At 54.8% G+C, this 19283-nt stretch overlaps 1 protein-coding gene across 1 annotated transcript in view; it reads right to left on the bottom strand.

Moving 5' to 3' along the window:
* Positions 1-19283, bottom strand: part of LOC134368953 (fibulin-1-like) — a 58419-nt gene that overhangs the window by 14410 nt on the left and 24726 nt on the right. The window contains 7 exon segments of the mRNA XM_063085191.1: positions 5942-6065; positions 7934-8065; positions 8927-9046; positions 11772-11897; positions 12674-12802; positions 13597-13740; positions 18702-18839. Of these exon segments, the coding sequence (XP_062941261.1) occupies positions 5942-6065; positions 7934-8065; positions 8927-9046; positions 11772-11897; positions 12674-12802; positions 13597-13740; positions 18702-18839 (913 nt within the window).

The raw sequence follows: 19283 nt of genomic DNA, 5'->3' as shown, positions 1-19283 counted from the left end.
TCTTTCTCCCCTGGCCTGGGCTCCCTGGGGGGATATACTGTGAGCTCTGCAGACAGCGGCCCCCAGGCACATGTCCCTTTACAGAAAACTTTCCTCGGTCTGCCCTGGGGGGCACCAGGGGGTGGCAAGTGCTCAGCTCACGCTCAGGTAATACGCAGCACGGAGACTCCCAACCGCACCAAAGAAAACCCAGCACACGGGGCCCGCCATGTGGGGTGGCCTGCTAAGACTTTATTGAAACCCCGGAGGGGGAGGGGAAGAAAGTAACAAGGGGAGCCCCCCCGGCCCGAAGCAGGTGCTCAGAGGTCTGCGGACACAAAGATGAAAAGCTTGGCCACAAAGGAGCTGACGGTGCCGTGGCAAAAGAGATCCATCTTGACGGTCAGGAGCAGGTCCCTGGGCTCAGGGATGGGCTTGGTGAGGGTCACCACCCCACTGTGGTGGCTCACCTTCCAGGTGGTGAAAAAGCCCTCCTCATTGCCGCCGGTGATGGCCAGCTGCATGCTGTCCCCGGGGACAGCACTGGAGGGGCCCATGTGGAAAACCACCGCAGGCACTTGGATGTTGGTGGGGAAAGAGAGGTGGTAGTAGGTTATTCTCAGAGGCAGCTTGGGGAACTCCTGATTCTCATGGGGCACTCCTGATTCTCATGGCAAGGCAAGCGCTTGCAGTGGCTGCAAGAAAAGTGGACAGGGAGACACAGGGGGGTTAGGGCAAACTCAGCAAGCAGAGAAACAAGAGTGCGGGGGAAGCGGGGCAGCGGGGGCTCGCGGCGGGGCCTCCCGCCGCCCCTTTGGCCAGTCCAGCCGATGCCAAGAGTGCCCTCACTCACCTGCGGGAGGCGCCGAGGACCTCCGGGCTGCTGACTCAGGCACTAGCCTCTTCCAACACCCTCAGGGGGCACTGGATGGCGGGGGGTCAAGGGCTGTGCCAGAGTGAGGCGTGTCCCCTTCTCACTGGCAGAGCTCACCCCGGGCGCCCCCAGCAGGCACACTCTGCCTTCTGAGGGTCATCTGGGCTCCTGGCCCTTCACCCAGACAGTGGCCAGGGCCACACAGGGCTCTTGGGTGGGTCTCCAAGACGACCTTTGAAGTGATCGTGTCCACCACTAGCAATCGGGGCTGCTGCCATTGACCGTGTGCTTGGCTATTCCTCGTGTGATCACTATAACTGCACTAGGGCCATTTTTGGCTAAGGAAACTGAGGCTCAGAGAGAAAGTGGCCTTCCCAAGGTCACAGAGTGAGTGAGGGAGCCAGATCTGGGTGCAGACAGCGAGGTCTGCTCCCTGTTCTCCATCACTAATCCTTGTGCTCCAGGCCCAGTTCCCCAACTGTGTCCACAGGGCCAGCTAAGGGCTCAGAATGGTGATGGTGACAGACACTGACTCCCCATGACAGATCCTAATTTCCTGTGACAGGATGGTGACAGGAACTATCTGCTGTGTCCTGAACTCCAGGCCCATCGCACTCTGAAAGCAGATGTTCGGCCCCGTAGGGCCTGGCTGAGCATGTTCCAGGAAGTTCCACCATCTTGACTGCACTTGATTCTCTAGTCAAGAGCATCCTGCCGGGTCATCTGTCACATCTCCCTTTCACCTTTTTAAGTTTTCATCCTATTGGGCTCCTTGGGTTTATTTGGCATTTGGCATTTATTGTGAGGGGGGATTTTTTTTTTTTTTTTTTTTTTTTACATCCAATTTCTAGGCTATTTAATCAGACAGATAAGAAGGTTTTCATTTATTTGGCTATTTGCCATCCTGAGCTCTTAGAAAGGACAGCCCTGGGCTCCATGGCACTAAAGGCCTGTAAGGATTGGGAACGCTGAAGAGGGGAGTCCTGCATGGGAGGGAGCCCAGAGAGTGAAGGTGGGCACAGGTGTTGCTGAGGGTTAGCCTGTCCCCAGAGACACCCAGGTCCGGGCCAGATGGGAGCACTCCACATGATCTGAGAGACGTCTCTACCAGAGTGGGCCTCGGATGAGCGGGAAACTGAGGATGGCCCTGGAGAACGGCGGAGGTGTTGGGGTCCGTGACCTGTGCTTCTCCAGGGTGCGGGAAAGCAGCTGTGTACATCGGGGGCTTTCCCTGCACTAACTCGCTTCACTGTCGCCCTCCACTGATGGGAAGGCAGAAGCTCAGTGAGGACAGTTAACTTGTCCACGACTCCACATTCTGTAGCAAGTAGATGGCAGGTTTGGGTCTCAAAGTCGGCCTTTTCACGTGAAAGCCTTTACACACACACACATGCACACACGCACGCACACGCATTCACACGCACACACACATGCACACACACACGGATGCGCACACACATGCACGCACACACGCACGCACGCATGCACACACGCACGCACACGCATTCACACGCGCACACACATGCACACACACACGGACGCGCACACACATGCACACACGCGTGTGCACACGCACGCACGCACACATGCACACGCACACACACGCAGCCTCTTCAGAAATGGCCTGGATGCGCCCGGTCAGTAGGTGGCCCTAGAGTCTCCCTCAGGGGCTTCGGCTTCCCCAGCGCCTCCTGTGCTGACCAAGGACTGACCAAGGACAGGGTTTGGTGTGTCACAGGGAAGCGTTAACCCGGGGCGCGTGGAAGGCCTGGAATGGGAGGCGTGCGCGGTGTTCTGGTGCAGCTCCTGAGACCGTCCCACACCGGAGAGCGGGACGCTCCTTCCTGCTCGCAGCTTCCACCCCAGCGCATGACACAGCATTCAGCAGGGCGCCCTGGGCCCTTCCCCCGCCAGCTGTCTCTGCGCTGGCTCCTTCCAGACCACTCGCTTCCCCAGGGCAGGGCCGAGGCTCTTCGGCTTTGTGTTTTGTTTTGTTTTTGGCTCTTCTGTCCCAGCACAGGGCTCGACAGCTTTTATGTGCTTCATCAATGATCGCCGCACAAACACATCCTTGATTTTCCTGGTCATTCCTGACTTCAGTGATCCTATCCTGCTCTACCCCAAATGGACTGAAACACCTGGGAGTCGGAACTACTGCATCTGGCAAACTGCCTGTCAGACTGGGAACTGCACTAAAATCTTTGTTAGCCAGTGTGTCTAGATCAGGGACGGGCTGTAATCACCAAATCTACTACAGAGCAGGGCACAGGCGACCACTCCCTGGTCCCTGCCTGGCATGGAGGGCCAGACCCCTGGGACCTCAGGCCCTGCTTTCCATGGATGCTCACCATGCCATGAATCCTGGGTCATGTCATTCACTACAGAGCAATGGGCCCCAGGTTTTCAGTTCAACACATTTGATCCTAACACCCCAAGTTCTGTGAGGATCGTCAAAAGCCACCACACCCCAGAGAAGAAAGGCCCTCAAAGCCACCCCCTTCTCCGGGGAGGCACAGCTGCTCTGGCCACCTCCTGGCTGTCTGATGCTGTGGCCATCCCTGCTGGCATCTCCTGACTTTCATGTGATTGTTATTCCAGAGACAAGCCCTAGGAATCGGCCAAGGCAGAGGAGCCATTGAGGGCTCCAGCCCTCTCTGCCCACCCTCAGGCCCAGAGCTGTTCACTTGCGCCCCTTCCCCGGGAAGCAGCTTTGCTCCGGCTTTCAACGCCACGAAAAGTCAGGGGTCGGCCCCACCGAGGGACAAAGAGGATGTTCCCAGTCCCAGTGCAGGCTCTGGGACAGCTTTGGACACTTCCCCCTGTGGGCAGGAGGAATCGTGAGGTCAGGGCCTGAACAGCCTGGTCACATCCGCGAGGCCGAGCCCTGTGGTTTGTGGCCCTGCTTACAGGGTTATGCTTCAGTTACCAGCCCTCGGCCGCCAGGGACACTGCCCAGAAGCTGCGTGAAGGAAGAGGGGGCTGAGGCCTGGGGGAGAGAGACTTACCCCTGGCCTGTCAAGGGCCCTGAGTGCCCTGCTCCTGCTGAGTGTTAATCACAGAAGTGCTGGCTGCTGGGGCTTTTCTATATATGCCTCTTTTGGACTTCAAAAATTGCTTTGTGAAGGTGAGATAATAAATTCTTTAGCAGGTTTCGATTTTGGATGAGGAGGAAAAGGGGTTGTAACATGGAAAACTCCGGTCTGAGGGGTTGGCAGTGCTGAGAGAAGGTTCGCCCCTCCTTGCCCAGCCCACTGGCCTGCGTCCCACCCATGTCAGTTCACTGGCAAAGGAACGATGCCTGTCAGTGACTTGTCACTACAGCTCACACTACAGCTCGCGGTGCTCCTGTGGTCCCACAGCAGCCGACTGGGATGGGGCAACCAAAGGTAAAAATTCCTGTGGCCCTCAACTGGGGATTCCAGGCCTGGACCGCACTTCCCACGCCTGACACTGGGCTCCTGGCTGGTCCATGCCCTTCAGCAGGGGTCCACAGTCCTCCCCACCCTCCCAGCATGCCACATACTCTCCCATCATTGTTGTTTTGCATGCACTCCTGGTGTCCGGCACAGGGGACAGGGCCTTTGTGGGCTCACTGTCTGTCCAGTTGCCTGCACACAGTAGGCCCAAGAAGGAATGACTTTCTCCAGCACTGAGGGTGTGGCAGAGGCTTCCAGAGCTCACGCCAATATAAGGGGTGGAGCTGGATTCTACCAATTCCAGCCAACCTCAGTGCCCAAGGCCAACCTACCGAGCCTTGGGCTTAGGAGGCATCAAGACCCCTGTGCAGGGCAGCTTCCTCCTCTTTTGGTTTTGTGACTGTGTGCCAAGTTAGCAATCAGGTCACAGCCACAGCCAGTCTTGCAGAATCCTCAAACCCAGACACGACAAAGGCCTGGGAGTGAGTGAACTTACAATGACAAATGGCTGCACATCTCAAACTGAGGACATGGGACTTTCTTAATGGCTGAGGAAAGCACCACCACTGCCCGCCAGGCTGCCGCATAACCCACCAGGTCTTTGGGACACTATGGACTTGCAAAACCCATCCTGAAGTGTCTTTTCCCTAGCCCGAGCACAGGAAGGAAATGAGGTGGCAGGTTTCCAAGCAGACAGGAACACATGATGGGAGACAGCAGCTCAGGGCAGCAGCAGCCCCAGGCCAGGGAGAACATGAGGGCTGCCGGGGACCCCAGAGCTGCTCAGCACACTGCAGACTGGGCCAGGCTGGTGAGCCGAGCCACAGACACTGGAGCCCGATGCACCATCAAAGGAGGACATTGACCCTCAGGCAGGAGGGGCGGCCGGCCAAAAGACTAAGACAGGCTCAAGGTCAAGAGGCCAGGCCTGGGAGCAGGCAGCCAGCTGTGCACTCACCGTGAACATCTCCAGGCTCGGGGAGGCATCACGAGTCCTCACTCCCAGGACCAGTTCCTGAGACAACTCACAGCAGTGCCACAAGAGACTCACTGAGCAAAACTAAGGGCGAAGTAGCTGTGAGGTAACAATTATGGCCCTGGGGTCCTCACAACTCCATGAGGAAGGTGCTTCCCGGATACCCCAACAGACACGCTGGTGGCCTGGGAGTGAGTGAGCTTACAATGACACATGGACACACACCTCAAGTTTAGGACATGGAATCTTCCGTGCTCTCCCACATAGCCACCTGGCTAGCTGGATTCCAGCTTTCAAGTGGTTTGCCTAACAACAATGCCCCAACAAGTCACATCGGCTCCCTGGCTTTTGGCTGACACAGAGACATTGCTACCTGCTCTTCTGAGTTGGAGCATCTGCATGTCACAGACAAGGATATTGAGACCCAGAGGGCTTGCCCAAGGTGACACACCAGGAAACAAGAGGGCTGAGGTTTCTGCTTGGCTCTATGCACAGGCCTGGCCTGCGAGCAAGACTACAGACTCCAAACTCATCTGAAGTCACTCCCTTGGCTTTCTGAGACCATTCTCTCTGGAGTTTATGGGCCTGGAAACCAGAAGTCACTGGTCACAGCTCGCTAACCTCCCACCCAGGCCCAGAGATGGACCACCAGGAAGGCCGACACAGATAAACGATGGCAGGGCCAGAGGGACTTACGTGTCTGCAGAGCGGTGGTAGTTCTCAGGGCACTCGAAGGCCAGGCAGCGAAAGCCACCCTGGATGTTGAAGCAGGTCTCATTGATGGAGCAGTTGTGGATGCCAGTCACACACTTGTCAATGTCTGTGAGAGACCCAAAGGCGGCACAGTGAAGGCCGAGGCCACAGGAGCCATCCCCATCCACAGACAGAGGCACCAGGCCTCCCACCAATCGGGTCGGGGACAGGGATCAGGCCATCCTTGCCCTCCACTGGCTGGTTTCTGGAGCAGCGCCCTGTGCCAGCTCTTTTATTTATAGTTGCATTTATAAGGTATTAACTTATGATTACAATCCCTGGAATGAGCGTAACAATGATAAAAGCAAACACTACCTGATGGGCCCTGGGAGCACTCAGCAGGGACAACTCAATCATCCTAACGATTCAATGAGGCAAGCACTGTCATGATCCTCGTTTTAGAGGGGCGCTCACAGAGCTTAAGGGACCTGCCAAGGCCACACATTTTGGAAGTGGCAGAGTTGAGCTTTGAACCCAGGCAGGATGGCAGTGGAGTCCATGCACTAACCACCCTGGACCTCTCCATGGCTCCCGAGGCATGTCACCCTTACCTCACACGTGACTTGTGACATCCTAGGAGGGAAGGAGCAGAAGCTACCAGCTCCATATTACAGTGAGGAAACCAGGATTAAAGAGTTATACATATTGCCCCATGTCCTGGGGTCAGTGCCTGTTTGGGCTGGACCAGAACCAGGCCTGGGATTCCAGAGTGGGGCCCAAGACACCATAATGAGAAGGCCCTGGAGAGGTAAGCCACCCCCTTCCCACAGACACTCTGGAGCAGCCAAATGGTAGGGTTTAGGGGATGTCACCAGGCCTGGGAGGCACCCATTAAAAGGTGCCAAGTGCCTGATCCTCAGTGGCAAAAAAAAAACACTCCCCATCTCAAAGGCCATGGCTCAGGAATGTGTTTTGCTGTATCTGGGCAGGACCCCAGGCTGCGGTGAGGAAGCCCGGCCAGGAGAAGGCAAGTCATTTACTCCGTCAGAAATGCGAAAACAAAGCAGCTTCCATCCAGAGCTCCGGACGGGCTGTGCGGGTTCCTCCCAGGAAACGCTGCAGATCCTGGCTGCCTGTGATCAGTCACCTCCTTCCTGACCAGAAACTACATCTGCAGAACCTGGGGCCTCCAGAGCCGCTGGACCCACAGCCCGTGTGGGGCTCACCAGGAAGGGGCTGGGCAGACCCCTCTGAGATGCAGCCGCTGGAGCCATTCCTGGATGAGAGGCCAGTGTGTACACCCCAGAACCACTGGTTAACAAATATCTATTTAGCACCCTCTCAGGTATCGAGTGGACGGTCACAGGATGCATGGTGACCCCAGAATGTTCTTGGAAACAGGGGCTAGACACAGAGCAGATGCTGTGGACCCCATATCATTTAGACCACCCTGAAGCCAACTGGCCCCAGCTGGACCCTCACAGTGTGAGTGTCCACAACTATGAGGACCTTAGGGCTATCCCCTTGCCTGGACCATGAGCAGCACCTCGGGACAGAGGCCCTGCCACCTGCTCACTGTTGTGACCCAGGGCCTGGCCCACAGCAAGGGCTCGTCCAATGACCGAATGAAAGACTGAACAGGCAAGCACTGTGCTGAGCATGGGGTCTTCTGGGGCCTGATTTCCCCTTTCCTCCCTGGCGGGCATCTTCCCAGAGGCCATCAGCCCTGTTCCAGTCTTCTCGGGGCTACTGAGGGCACAGGGAGGGCTCAGGTGTTCCTGCCCGACAGAGCTTACCTGGGGCTCAGTCAGCCCTAAGGACAGGTGTGCTGGGGCCTGTGTGCTGTGGATGTGGAGGCCTCCCCTCCCAAACGCACCTCGTCTATGGTGTGGCCCCTGAGTCAGAGAACACAATCCCCCAGCTTGGCCTCAGCCCCCAACACTGCAGAGCCCCAAGCCTGGCCTGAGCGACCCCGGGGTTTTCTGCCCTGCTCACCTTGGCAGTTGCGGCCGTTGGGGGCCAGCCTGTAGCCAGATGAGGGGCAGCTGCACTGGAAGCTTCCGGGGATGTTGATGCAGCGGTAGGAGCAGATGTGGCCCCCGGTGGGCAGGGCACACTCGTCAATGTCTGCAACGGCAAAGCCCACCTGAGCACCCTGGGTCCTGGTCCACAGCCACAGCTGCTGGCCAGGCTATGTCCCCTGGGGGGGGCCTGGAAGGGCAGCAGGACAGGGAGGGCCGGACACAGGAGGCTTCAGAGACCATCAGGTCAGAAAAGCAAACAGGCACGGAGAGGAATGGGACTAGCCCAGGGTCACATGGCAAGTTTATGGAGTGAAGTATGCATGTGGTGGGGGGCACGGGTGTGAATGGAGAACAACGCGCTATAAAAATACACCTCACGTGGAAATAGTGACGATCACAGCAACAGCTGCCTTTGAGCACCTGCGGGGAGCCAGGTACTGTGTGAAGTGCTTTCGAGTGATCTGGTTTAATCCTCCAACAACCTGGTGAGGCTGGGGCTGACCCCCATGTTACAGAGGAGGACACGGTGGCCCAGGCCTGCTGAGGAGCTTTCAAAAGGCCAGAGGCAGAGCTGGGCGTCAGGGACGTGGGTGGTCCCTAAGCCCCTCCTCACCTCACCTCTCCTCCACATGCTGCCACCATGCCCTGGGACATGCAGCTCAGGGTCCCAGTACACTTGGCCATCGCCACCATGGCATGTTTATTAAAGAACAGTTCGGGAAGTGGTTTGTGCCCCTTCTGTCCTCACTCTCCGTGACAGGTGAAGTGTACCCAAATAAACCTCAGTTGGATGGAAATCCACACACCACCCGCCAGCCTCAAAGGCAGAAATCAAAGCTTCTCCAGGTGAAGAAATTCCAGCAGGCCCTTTCCTCTGAAATACAGGGCCCGCAGCTGCCGTGTTGCCATGTCGTGGTGAGGTGGGGGTGCTCTCCGCTCAGCTAGTGGGAGGGGGCGCGCTCACCTTCGCAGGTGACCCCATCCACGTCACTGAGCTGGTAGCCATGCCGGCAATAGCACTGGTAGGAGCCGTAGACGTTGGCACACTCCTGGCTGCAGGGGCTGCTGCTGCACTCGTTTACGTCTGAAAGAGAGAGGGTTCCTGAAGTCACCATCAGAGCCACATCACATGTCCCTGCCTCCACAGCAGCCCTCATGCTGATGGCACTGGGGGCCAGCAAACAGACATCTCCTTTCCACCTCCCTCAAGTACCACACTTGGAGGGGTGGAGGTTCTGGGATGTGGGGCTAGGGACCTGCCTGGGGTCACCCTGAGAGAGAGGGCCCCCACTCCAGCCCCTCACAGCTGACAAATCTGGAATCTCTTCATTCCTGCCACTGCCTGTATCTCCTGCCAGGATGACAGCAACAGCGTCCAGTCTCAGCTCCCTCTAATCTAGCCCCCACCAGGGGGCCAGAGTCCATTCTAGTTCTCAAATGGAAATCCAATTCTTTCCTCCCTCCTTCACCTCCTAGATGACATCCTACAAAGATGATGGCACAAGGAAGGCCCTTGGTGACCCAGCCCATATGCCAATACTCCTAATACTCCAGTGCTCTGAACCCACTGCGCCACTCAGCAACTCTGGGCTATCACTCATCTAGAGGAGAAAAAAGACAGCAAACTATGGCCCACGGGCCAAATCTGGCCCACCACTTGTTTTTGCAAATAAAGTTTTATTGGAACACAGCCATGCTCATTATTTTACCATGGTCTATGGCTGCTTTTGTACTACCACGGCAGAGTGGAGTAGTTGCAATAGAGACTGTGGCTGGCAAAGCCTGAAATATTTACCATGTGGCTTTTAGAGAAAAAACTTGCCACCTCCTGGCCTAGATGCTCCTTCTCACATTTATTTACCTCTACTTCCTAGCAGGACAGAAGGGAATGTCCATTAACCTCTCACCCCGTGTTTCACCTCTGTGGCCCCTACACTCCTGGCCTGGCCTCCACCTGCTCACCTGCTCACCTCTGCCCAGTGTCATTTCTCATCACACCCTAGAGTCTCTCCCTGATGCAGGAGCCGAGTTCTTGCTACACACTCGGGGCTGGTGCTTCATAAATGTTCAGTGGAGTCACATGGCCAGGCTGGTCAGGCACTGGTTCTGTGTCCACAACGGTGGCCACTAATGCAGACATGAATACCTACTTTTCAGTCACTTAGTAGTGACCAGGGGAAGCACAAGCCAGAAATAGTAATAACAACAACAGCAGCAGCAGCAGTTTCCACAATGCCAGCTCTTCATCCTGCACCTGGTCCTGTGATAAACTCTTCACACACTTCATTTCATTCCATTTTCGTGACCCTGCCTGCAAGAGGTTGGTCCTACTATCCCTGTTTTACAGACGAGAACATTGAGGCCCAGAAATGTGGAGTCACTTTTTCAAGGCCATGAAAATGGCAGAACTGGAATCTGAACCCAGGTCTAAGAGACTCCCAACTCGTGAATCTAGTTCCTTGCCCATACACGCTTGTTGGGTCTGGTTCTCAGGGGCAAGTGGCAGAATATCTGGGGAAGCCTAGCACCCAGGACCCCGCCACACCTTCTGTCCCCTAGTTTGAGAATTATTACACTGGAGCACACCCTGGAGTATCTGACTCTTGTGACCGTCTCATCAGTAAGGACTCTTTCCTAATCCAGAACTTTAAGACCTGCCACATTTTGAGTCTGGCTCCAGAAGTTGCCTCCTGGGCCACTGCACTACACATAGCAGGGCACGGCGGACAATGTGACGGATGCCAAGGGCTTCTCAACTTTGCTGACCATGGAACCTGATCCCCAGATAGAATGTGACATCTGCTGAGCACCTATTACATGCCAAGCCCTGGGCTGAACGTGCTGTTCCAGTGATCCCAGCCCATTGCCAGCAGCCCGGGAGGTTGGCATTATCTGACAGCTACAAGACTCTCAGCACAAAGACTGTCCAATGTCCACACACCAAGAGACCTGGCGAGCTTCAGCATGGCTTCTACTGGCCCAAACCCATGTCTTTAGTATGAGGGCCCCGGCCCCCTTCAAACACCTGCCTGAGAAACCTCAGCGCTCCCAAAAGAATGTACTCTGTGTTCCAGCCAAAACCTGACCGCAAGCCCTGACCTCCTTTTTTCTTAGCAGCATTTACTTTAGAAAAATTTGCAAATGTAAATCCTTTCTCCATCCCTTTGAGATGTACATTCTACAGCTCAGGAGTGTCTTTCTCAAGGACCTGGAGTCATTCCATCATCAGGGAGGCCAGGGCCCCATCTCCCAGGCTCTGTGGGAGGGTAGGTGCCTTCCTTTTGACGAGGGTCAGTTGGCAGACACAGGTGGCCAAATCACAGTGACCTTGCCTTAATGTCCTTGGCCACTTTCCTCTAGCACGTTCCAGCATTTAAAAAGCCTCCCACCTTTTGCTCTGGAGGACTAGAGATCAATTTAGCCTGCAGTCTCAGACAGTGGTCTGAATAAAATCTGCCATACTGCCTTTACACAAATGTCCAGCTTGTTTCGCTTTTATATCAATCCCTTTCCACCATGAGGACACTGATCAAGGTCAGTTCTCCCCAACGTCACATAATTGGTGGGTCTTATGCCCCCAGATCCTGTGCTCATAGCCATATCCCACTGGCCTGGTCATGTTATCAGGAGAAGTTGGGGCAGGCAGGCGATCCCCCAATAACATGCTAATTAGCATGTGCTTTAACACAAACGCAAATCAGCCCCACTGGGGTCTGTAGGAGCAGTGGCCATCCTTGGAGGAAGGCAGTGTAGGGGAGAGATGGATGAGGTCGCTGACCACCTGGCCCTGCCCCATGCCCCGCCCCCACCTTCACACGAGCGGCCGTCCACGGAGAGCCGGAAGCCCACGGAGCAGCTGCAGTGGTAGGAGCCGGGCGTGTTCTCGCACTTGTGGCCACACAGGCGCCCAGGGTAGCGCTGGCACTCATTGATGTCTGCAACAGAGGGAGTCCCGTCAGGCAGGGTCCACCCGCAGCAGTGCCCTCCTGCCCATGGCAGCAGGTCACGGCCTTCGTCCCTCACCTCCTTCTGCCTCGTTTCTCAGACAAGAGAGGCAAAGCGAATTGTCCCAAAGGCATGGCAGATCAGTGGGAGGCGGGACCACCCCTGCTGTGCCCGCCCACTGGCCAAGCCTCGCACTCCTTCCGAACACGTGCCCTCCCGGCAGTCCTCTGCCCAGTGCCCACAAGGAGGGTCCACCCGGAATCTGGCCAGGAGGCCGGGGACAGCTGCCAGCCTCCCCTGAGCACCTGGTTTGCTGATGGCAGGCGCTGGACGGGCAGGGCCTGACTCCACTCCTGGCCGTCTCTGGCTCTTGCTGACCTGGACTAATTGCACATCTCTGGCCCTGTGGCCCTGCATGTCAGCGGTGCCTCACTAACACTGTGGGAAATCACTAACACTGTGGCATCTGCAGACTTGGGCTTGAGTCTCATACACACTTGGAGGTTTCACGTCAAGCAGAGCACCTGTTCTACAGGTGGGGAACAGGCTCACACCTGGGAGGGCCTTGCCAGTGGCCACACGGCGTGGCAGTGGCAGAACTGGAGCTAGAACGGGGGTCTCCTGACCCGGGGGCTTCTCTCTCTGGGTCTGCCTGCAGTTGGGATTTTCTCAGATGAGGACCATGGTCACTCCAGGTGCCACAGACAGTGTCCTCTCTGGTGCCACCTGGTTGGGTCCCCCAAGGCCTGCAGGGATGCCCACGTACCCACGCACGTCCTGCTGATGCCATCGAAATAGTAACCAGGCTTGCACTCGCAGCGGAAGCTGCCTGGGGAGTTCACACAGCGATGTCCCGTCCCACAGGGCTCGGAGGGGGGCGAACACTCATCCACATCTTGCAAAGGAGAAACAGAGACACATGGAAAACCTTTAGTGTGGCTTTTTCCCCTAAGATAATCAGCAAGAATGGAGCATAGCAAGACGTGCACGGACAAAGCAAGGTCACCTCACCCTTCACAGACACCACTGATATCTGCGACGTGCCGGCCCAAGGCTGGGGGGACAGTGACCCAGGTGCAGCCCCTACCCACAGGAGACCTGCTCTGGCCAGCCAGCAATGACCCTCGTTAAGGCAGAAAGCACCCAGTGACCCAGGGGAGACACTGAGAAAGTGTACTGGGAGTCATGGGGAGGAAGACTCCTTCCCTGGCCGGGATCTGGGCAGGCCAGGTGCCCTGCATCCAAAGGAACATGGGAGCAGGGGGTCAGAGGGAATCATGTAAGAGCAAAAAGCCACACAGAGGGGACAGGGCAGCACTGGTGTGGGGAGTGGCAAGACCCATCTCAGTAAGTGTAAGGTTTGTGAAGTTGGGGCCAGCTCAGGAGGACTGAAATGTAAACAGGGGCGTCTGTCCTTTGTCACCAGTGAGGAGCTCCTGAAGGGCTCTGGGGAGGGAGGGGTGAGAGAGATTTGGGAGCTGGACAAACTGGACAGACGGAAGGAGACCAGGCTGGAGGCGGTGGACGGGATGGTGTTCTTCTGCAATAGTCCAGGTGAGATGACAAAGGCCTGTGCCTGGGGACTGGCAGTGGGATGGATGGGTGGGTGGGAATGGCACTGCTTTGGGGACCAAGTCTCCCCTTCCAGAGGAGGAAAATTTCAGATTTTTTTTTTTTTTAAATACCAACCCACACAGCGAGTTCCCTCCTCATTGAGATGGTAGCCACGGCCACAGTTGGGCACATTCTTCTGGCAAGCATAAGAGCCCTCCGTATTGATGCATGTCTGCCCGACAGGACACGGGGCACTGATACTTAAGCACTCATTGATATCTAGAGGGGGAAGATGGAGACAATGTGGTTAGACGTGCGGGTTGTCCAAGATCCTGACAACCGGATCTCCAAAGGAGCCCCTTCCCCACTCTGCAAAACCACAAGCAGAGTCACTGCAATCCCTTTACCCTGGACCAAACAGCAGCCTCACAAATGGCTTCCAAATTTGCCAGCACACGTCGCCTCAAACACCACCTCCCTGGTCCCTCTTTTTAGCCCTAAACCAACACCTCCACCTTTCACTGCACCAAATCCAAACCTGCCTGGGGCCGGCCTGTGGCTCACTTGGGAGAGTGTGGTGCTGATAACACCAAGGCCACGGGTTCGGATCTCACATAGGGATGGCCGGTTTGCTCACTGGCTGAGCGTGGTGCTGACAACACCAAGTCAAGGGTTAAGATCCCCTTACCGGTCATCTTTTAAAAAAAAAAAAAGACAAACCTGCCTGCCTGGTTTTGCTGTGTTTTTGTCCACCACACAGGTAGACGGAGCACCTTCTCTGGGGATGGTGCTAGGAGACAGAGGGGACCGTCCCCTCTGCACCAGCTCTCTGGCCCCTAGCAAGGCCCTAGGCTCCTCTGGTGACTGGCCAGGCCACGCCTGTTCTCCTAGCCCCACCTGGCCAGCCCTTTTCTGCAGCCCTCAATGCTCACACCCTAACAACACACCTACAGCTCCTGCAGCGACCATGCCGGGTCCCATCTCCAGGGACGCCCATCCCTTGTCTGCCTGACATAGCCATGCCTCTTTGAGCACCACCTCCTCAGAGACACCTTCCTGCCATACCCCCATCTGGACTCTGCATGGCCTGGGCTGACTCAGGGCCAGCCTGGAAGGGCTGTGGGCTTCCTGAGGTCACAGCCCAGCATTCCCCTTCCTCCACTGGACAGGCCTCCTACGTGGGGACCGCAGGGCGTTCACCTTTGGTGAACACACAGTGAGGAAGTGTGAACCAGTAAATGACCAAGCAGAACCAGGTTACACACGGGTTTCCTCCTTCTGCTCAAACTCGGTGTGAAAATGCACAGATTGAACTTCCTACTAGAGGTAGTCTTCTAAAAGAACCTGAGTTTTTAAAAATCGCTTGTGATTTGGTTGTGTATGTTACAAAAGAAAAAGAAATATCACCCTCATAAGACACTTACAAAGCCCCTGGGGTGGGGGGACAAAGAGAAGGGAGCGTTGCGGAGGGGTCCTGAGCTCAGGTCAGAAAGAGGCATTTTGGTACTTCCCGCCAGCCAAGCCCCACCGTCCTAGACAGCCAGATACACCAGCCCGACTCCCTCCCCGCCCTGGAGTGGGCCTTAGCACCACTTTACAGTTTACAAAAGCTTTCACGTCCATTGTCACTGCCCTCGACCACCACCCACCACGGCGAGCCTGCAAGCCCTGCTGGTGCTACGCTCTGCACTTTATAAGCAGGAAACCACAGCGCCCAGAGATTAAGTGGCTCCCAAGCTCACAACTGGGGACAGGGGCTGACCAGGTCCCAGGTCTAGAACCAGGGTCTCCCGCCTCTCAGCCAGCACGAGGTCCCTTAAATCAGGGGTCAGCAAACTACGGCCTTGGGCTAAATCTAGCCCGCTGCCTGCTTTTGCAAGTCAAGTTTTACTGGCACACTGGCAGGCCCACGCTGTAGCGTGTGGCCGATGGCTGCTTTCACGCTTCAACAGCAGAGTTGAGTGGTTGCAACAGAGACCGGGCGGCCTGAGGAGTTGATATCTACTATCCAGCACTTTACAGAAAGAGCTGGCGGCCCCTGCCCACATCAAGAACAAATGCAGATTTTAGCAAAGTGATGGCTGCTGTCTCCATAAGCCCTGCACTCCTCTCAGAGCCCCATTTCCCAAACTCTGTCCCATGGAACGATGGTGTCCCTTGAGACAACATGTGCTTTGCAGAGAGGGGAGTACCCTCCACCAGGTTAAGGACCAGGTGGTCGTGGAATGAACGAATGAGTGAATTGGGAGAGTGAATAAAAAATAACAAATCAATATAAAAGGTCCAGTGAGTTTGGGAACACATTCTGCCATCTCTCCCTCTTAGGGGTTTGCATTGGAAGAGCCTGGGCAGACCCCGCTGTCAAGGTCCCTGTTCACTGTTTCAGACGATGCTTCCTAGACTCAGCAGAACCCCTTACTGCGTCAGAACCTGTGAACATCCCAGCACCTGGAGACCGGCATGTGGGAGGGAAGCCCTGCTCTGGCCCATCCCTCCTCCCCACTGGAGCAGAAGGGAAGATAGTGGGCAGAGGGAGGGCACTCGAAGAAAAAGAAATAGGAAAACTCAACAAAGATGTGATAGTCTCAAGGCCCTTAGTGTCCACACCTTAAAGTCCTGGAAAAGTCTACATTTTATAATAGGGAAAGAGGCCTCTGCTAAGGCCCTGACCTGTCCTATGGGCATGGCATGGCCAGGGGAGGGTTAGAAGGACTCTTGGGGCCCAGGGAAGATGGATTCCGGCTGCACACAGGGTCCGTGCTTCCCACCACAGATCACGCTGTTTCAGCAGGAGTGAGGATACCCTCAACAGAGGCGCGAGACCAGAAGGCCCTGGATCAGAGGATCAGGACCGGAGAGACAGCCTTTCTGGCCCTCTCCAGACGGCCTGCAACCATCCCCCATGGTGATACAAGTTCTCCTTAGAAAGAATTATTTCTGCAGGTGCACTCATCGTTTTATAAAGATGACCTAAAGGTGCTGACATAAAATGATTTCTAAATACCCTGTCAAGTGGGAAAACCAGCAAGTTGCCAAACATTCCATTCCCACTTTCATAAAAAATAAAAAGTCTTGAGGGCACAGAGCCCAGAAGGATGCACAGACTTTGCCCAGCTGGAGGCAGGACATGGCAGGGGAGAAGTGTCTGCTCTTGACACTTAGGTTTTGTTTGCTTCGTCGTAAAGAAAGATGTATATCACTTTTGAAATAAAAAGAGATAATTAAAAAAAGAAATGGAATCCTGGCTGTGGTTGCAGGGACTGGGAGCACACAAAAGTCCCCCCGCCTCCTGAGGATGCTGACCAGGGAGGCCGCGCAGAGCTGGACGTTTGGTTTCTGAAGCTGTCACTGAGGACCCAGAGACGTCACGGGAAAACCCACGTGCCACCAGGCTGGGCTTCAGCTAGCGTCCTGGGCTTCTGCAGGGTTTTGCCCATTCTCCTGGGCTCTCCCCACAATCTAGGGAAGGACAGTGAGGGACAGTCCCTCTCTCCACTGCTCCTGCGCCTCAGCCCCTGCTCAGTGATGCACCCTGTAGAGGGGGAACATCAGGGCTATGCTGAGACTTGTAAATGTTCCTTTGTGGGAACTGGGCTGATTTTGCCATGACTCAGGGCTTCCATCCTCAACAGACACTAGCCTCCTCCACAGAGCCCTCTAAACAGGTTGCAAGTCTGAGCAGGACCCCCCTCCCTCCCGGCCCTGGGGGGCCAGCAGCCTCCCCACTCACTGCCCCGTGCTGAGGGACAACTGGCCCACTGGCAGGGGACTGGCAAGGGGCCAACTCGCAAGCCGAGCCCCATGGGATGAAAGGTGAATTGTAAGGGGAGAAGGCTGGGGTGGGGTGCAGATGGGGCCCAGTCCTAAAGGGTCACTATTCTACTTGTCTTTAAATAACTTAGGGTAGTAAAAATGGGGGGGAGCTTTCAATCAAAACTACCATTTCAAGTAAATGATCAATACAGATCTATCTAAGAAAAAGTTGAGATAGAGATAAGACAAATTCACAGTCCCTTGCTCATGCAGGGACAGCCTGTCAAGAGGAGGGGGATGTGGACCCCTCAGGTAGGGTGGGGGGCACCTCGTGCCAGCTGCAGTTCAGATCAGGAGAAAAGTCTCTCCAACCTCAAAAGCAGCATCTGGAAGTTTCTGCCAAGCAGAGGGTGAGGGAAGGCTGGCAGATTTGGACTGAGGCGCTGACCACAAACAGTGGCCGAGCCAGGTGGTCAACCTGGACGACCCCAGGGGAAGGCAAGGGCCACCTCCTGTCTTTCCACAGCAGGCACCGCTCCCTGACCCTGCACCACGCTGCTCCTCCATTGTGAGCAGTCAGACCACATCTGTTTTTACACTAGGTTCACATGGGATTTTCTCTCCTTTCACATTGGTCTTCTGATATCAACAAAGAGTTTGGTTTTCTTAAAAAATTGTGGTGACATATATGTAACATAAAATTTGCTCTCTTAACCGGTTTAAGAGTACAATTCAGCATTAAGTACATCCACACTGCTGGGCAACCACCACCACTGTCTGTCTCCAGAAACTTTTCATCCTCCCAAACTGAAACTCCATACCCATGAAACGCTAACTGCCCCCTGCCCTCCCCTCAGCCCCTGGTAACCATCCTACTTTCTGTCTCTATGAACTCAACTACTTACAGAGTATTTTTGTAAACAATTTTGTAACAGACTAAACAGCTGTGGCAGGAAACTACCATTCATTGAGTGCTTCCCACGTTCCAGGCATTTTGCAAGCACTCCCTTAATCCTTGCCTCGCGCCTATAAGCCAGATACTATGATCACTCCCATTTTACAGGGGAGGAAACTGAGGCTCAAAGGAAGTAAGGAAATTTTCTTAGGTCCCTCAGCTTAAAACCAGGTGTCTCTGACTCTAAAACCCAAGGTCTTTCATCCACGCCAAGGGTTGGCAAACTATGACCCTCAGGCCAAACCCAGCTTGCCACCTGTTTTTCTAAATAAAGTTTTATTGGAACATAGCCTTGCTCATTTGTTTATATATAGTTTGTGGTCTGTGCTACAACAGCACAGTTGAGTGATTGCAACAGAGACCACGTAGCCCACAATGCCTAAAATATTTGCTATTTGGCCCTTTATGAGGTAAAGCTCACCAATCCCTGCTCTGCACACTATGTGGCCCCTCGGATTCCAGAGGCGTGGCCTGTGGCTGGACCATTCGCCCGCCTGGAGCACCCCACTAGCCCTGGCGGCAGGCGTCTTACCAATACAGTTGCCTAGAGCATCTTGTATAAAGCCACTCCTGCACTGTAGCTTGGGTCTGCAGCGGAAGGATCCCAGAGTATTCTGACAGATAAAATTGGGGAGGCAGTTATGAATACCACTCTCACACTCGTCAATATCTGGTACATCATAAAAAAAGGAAATTGTTAGCAAGAGTCCTGACAGAAGCATCTTACAACACTTTACGATCACAAGAAAGTTTTTTTAATGCTTATTACTCAAACTATAACCCCAAACATTCCAATAGAGAGGTCACGTACAAAAAGGGCTTTAGCGAGCCAAATAGTGCTCAAGTTGCTGAATACTTAAAAATATTGATTTTTCTTTTCCCCAAGACTCTTATGAGGCAAAACTTTCTGTTATATAATAAATAACCCAGGCATTTTCCTGGCAGACATTATTATTATTCGTTTCAGGCTAAGTGTGTGTTTAATTTAGATCACAAGGCAATGATCCAAGTGGCAGTAAACGCAGTCTCCATAAACTTATTCATTCTGAAGTCTTCACGATATTCCAAATATTCACAATGGTTACTGCTGTGACAGGATGCAATGGGCTGTTCT

This window comes from Cynocephalus volans, chromosome Y (genome assembly GCF_027409185.1).
Source record: "Cynocephalus volans isolate mCynVol1 chromosome Y, mCynVol1.pri, whole genome shotgun sequence".
Taxonomy (NCBI): domain Eukaryota; kingdom Metazoa; phylum Chordata; class Mammalia; order Dermoptera; family Cynocephalidae; genus Cynocephalus; species Cynocephalus volans.
Note: the sequence above shows the minus strand (reverse complement) of the source record. Positions and strands in the feature narration are given on the sequence as shown.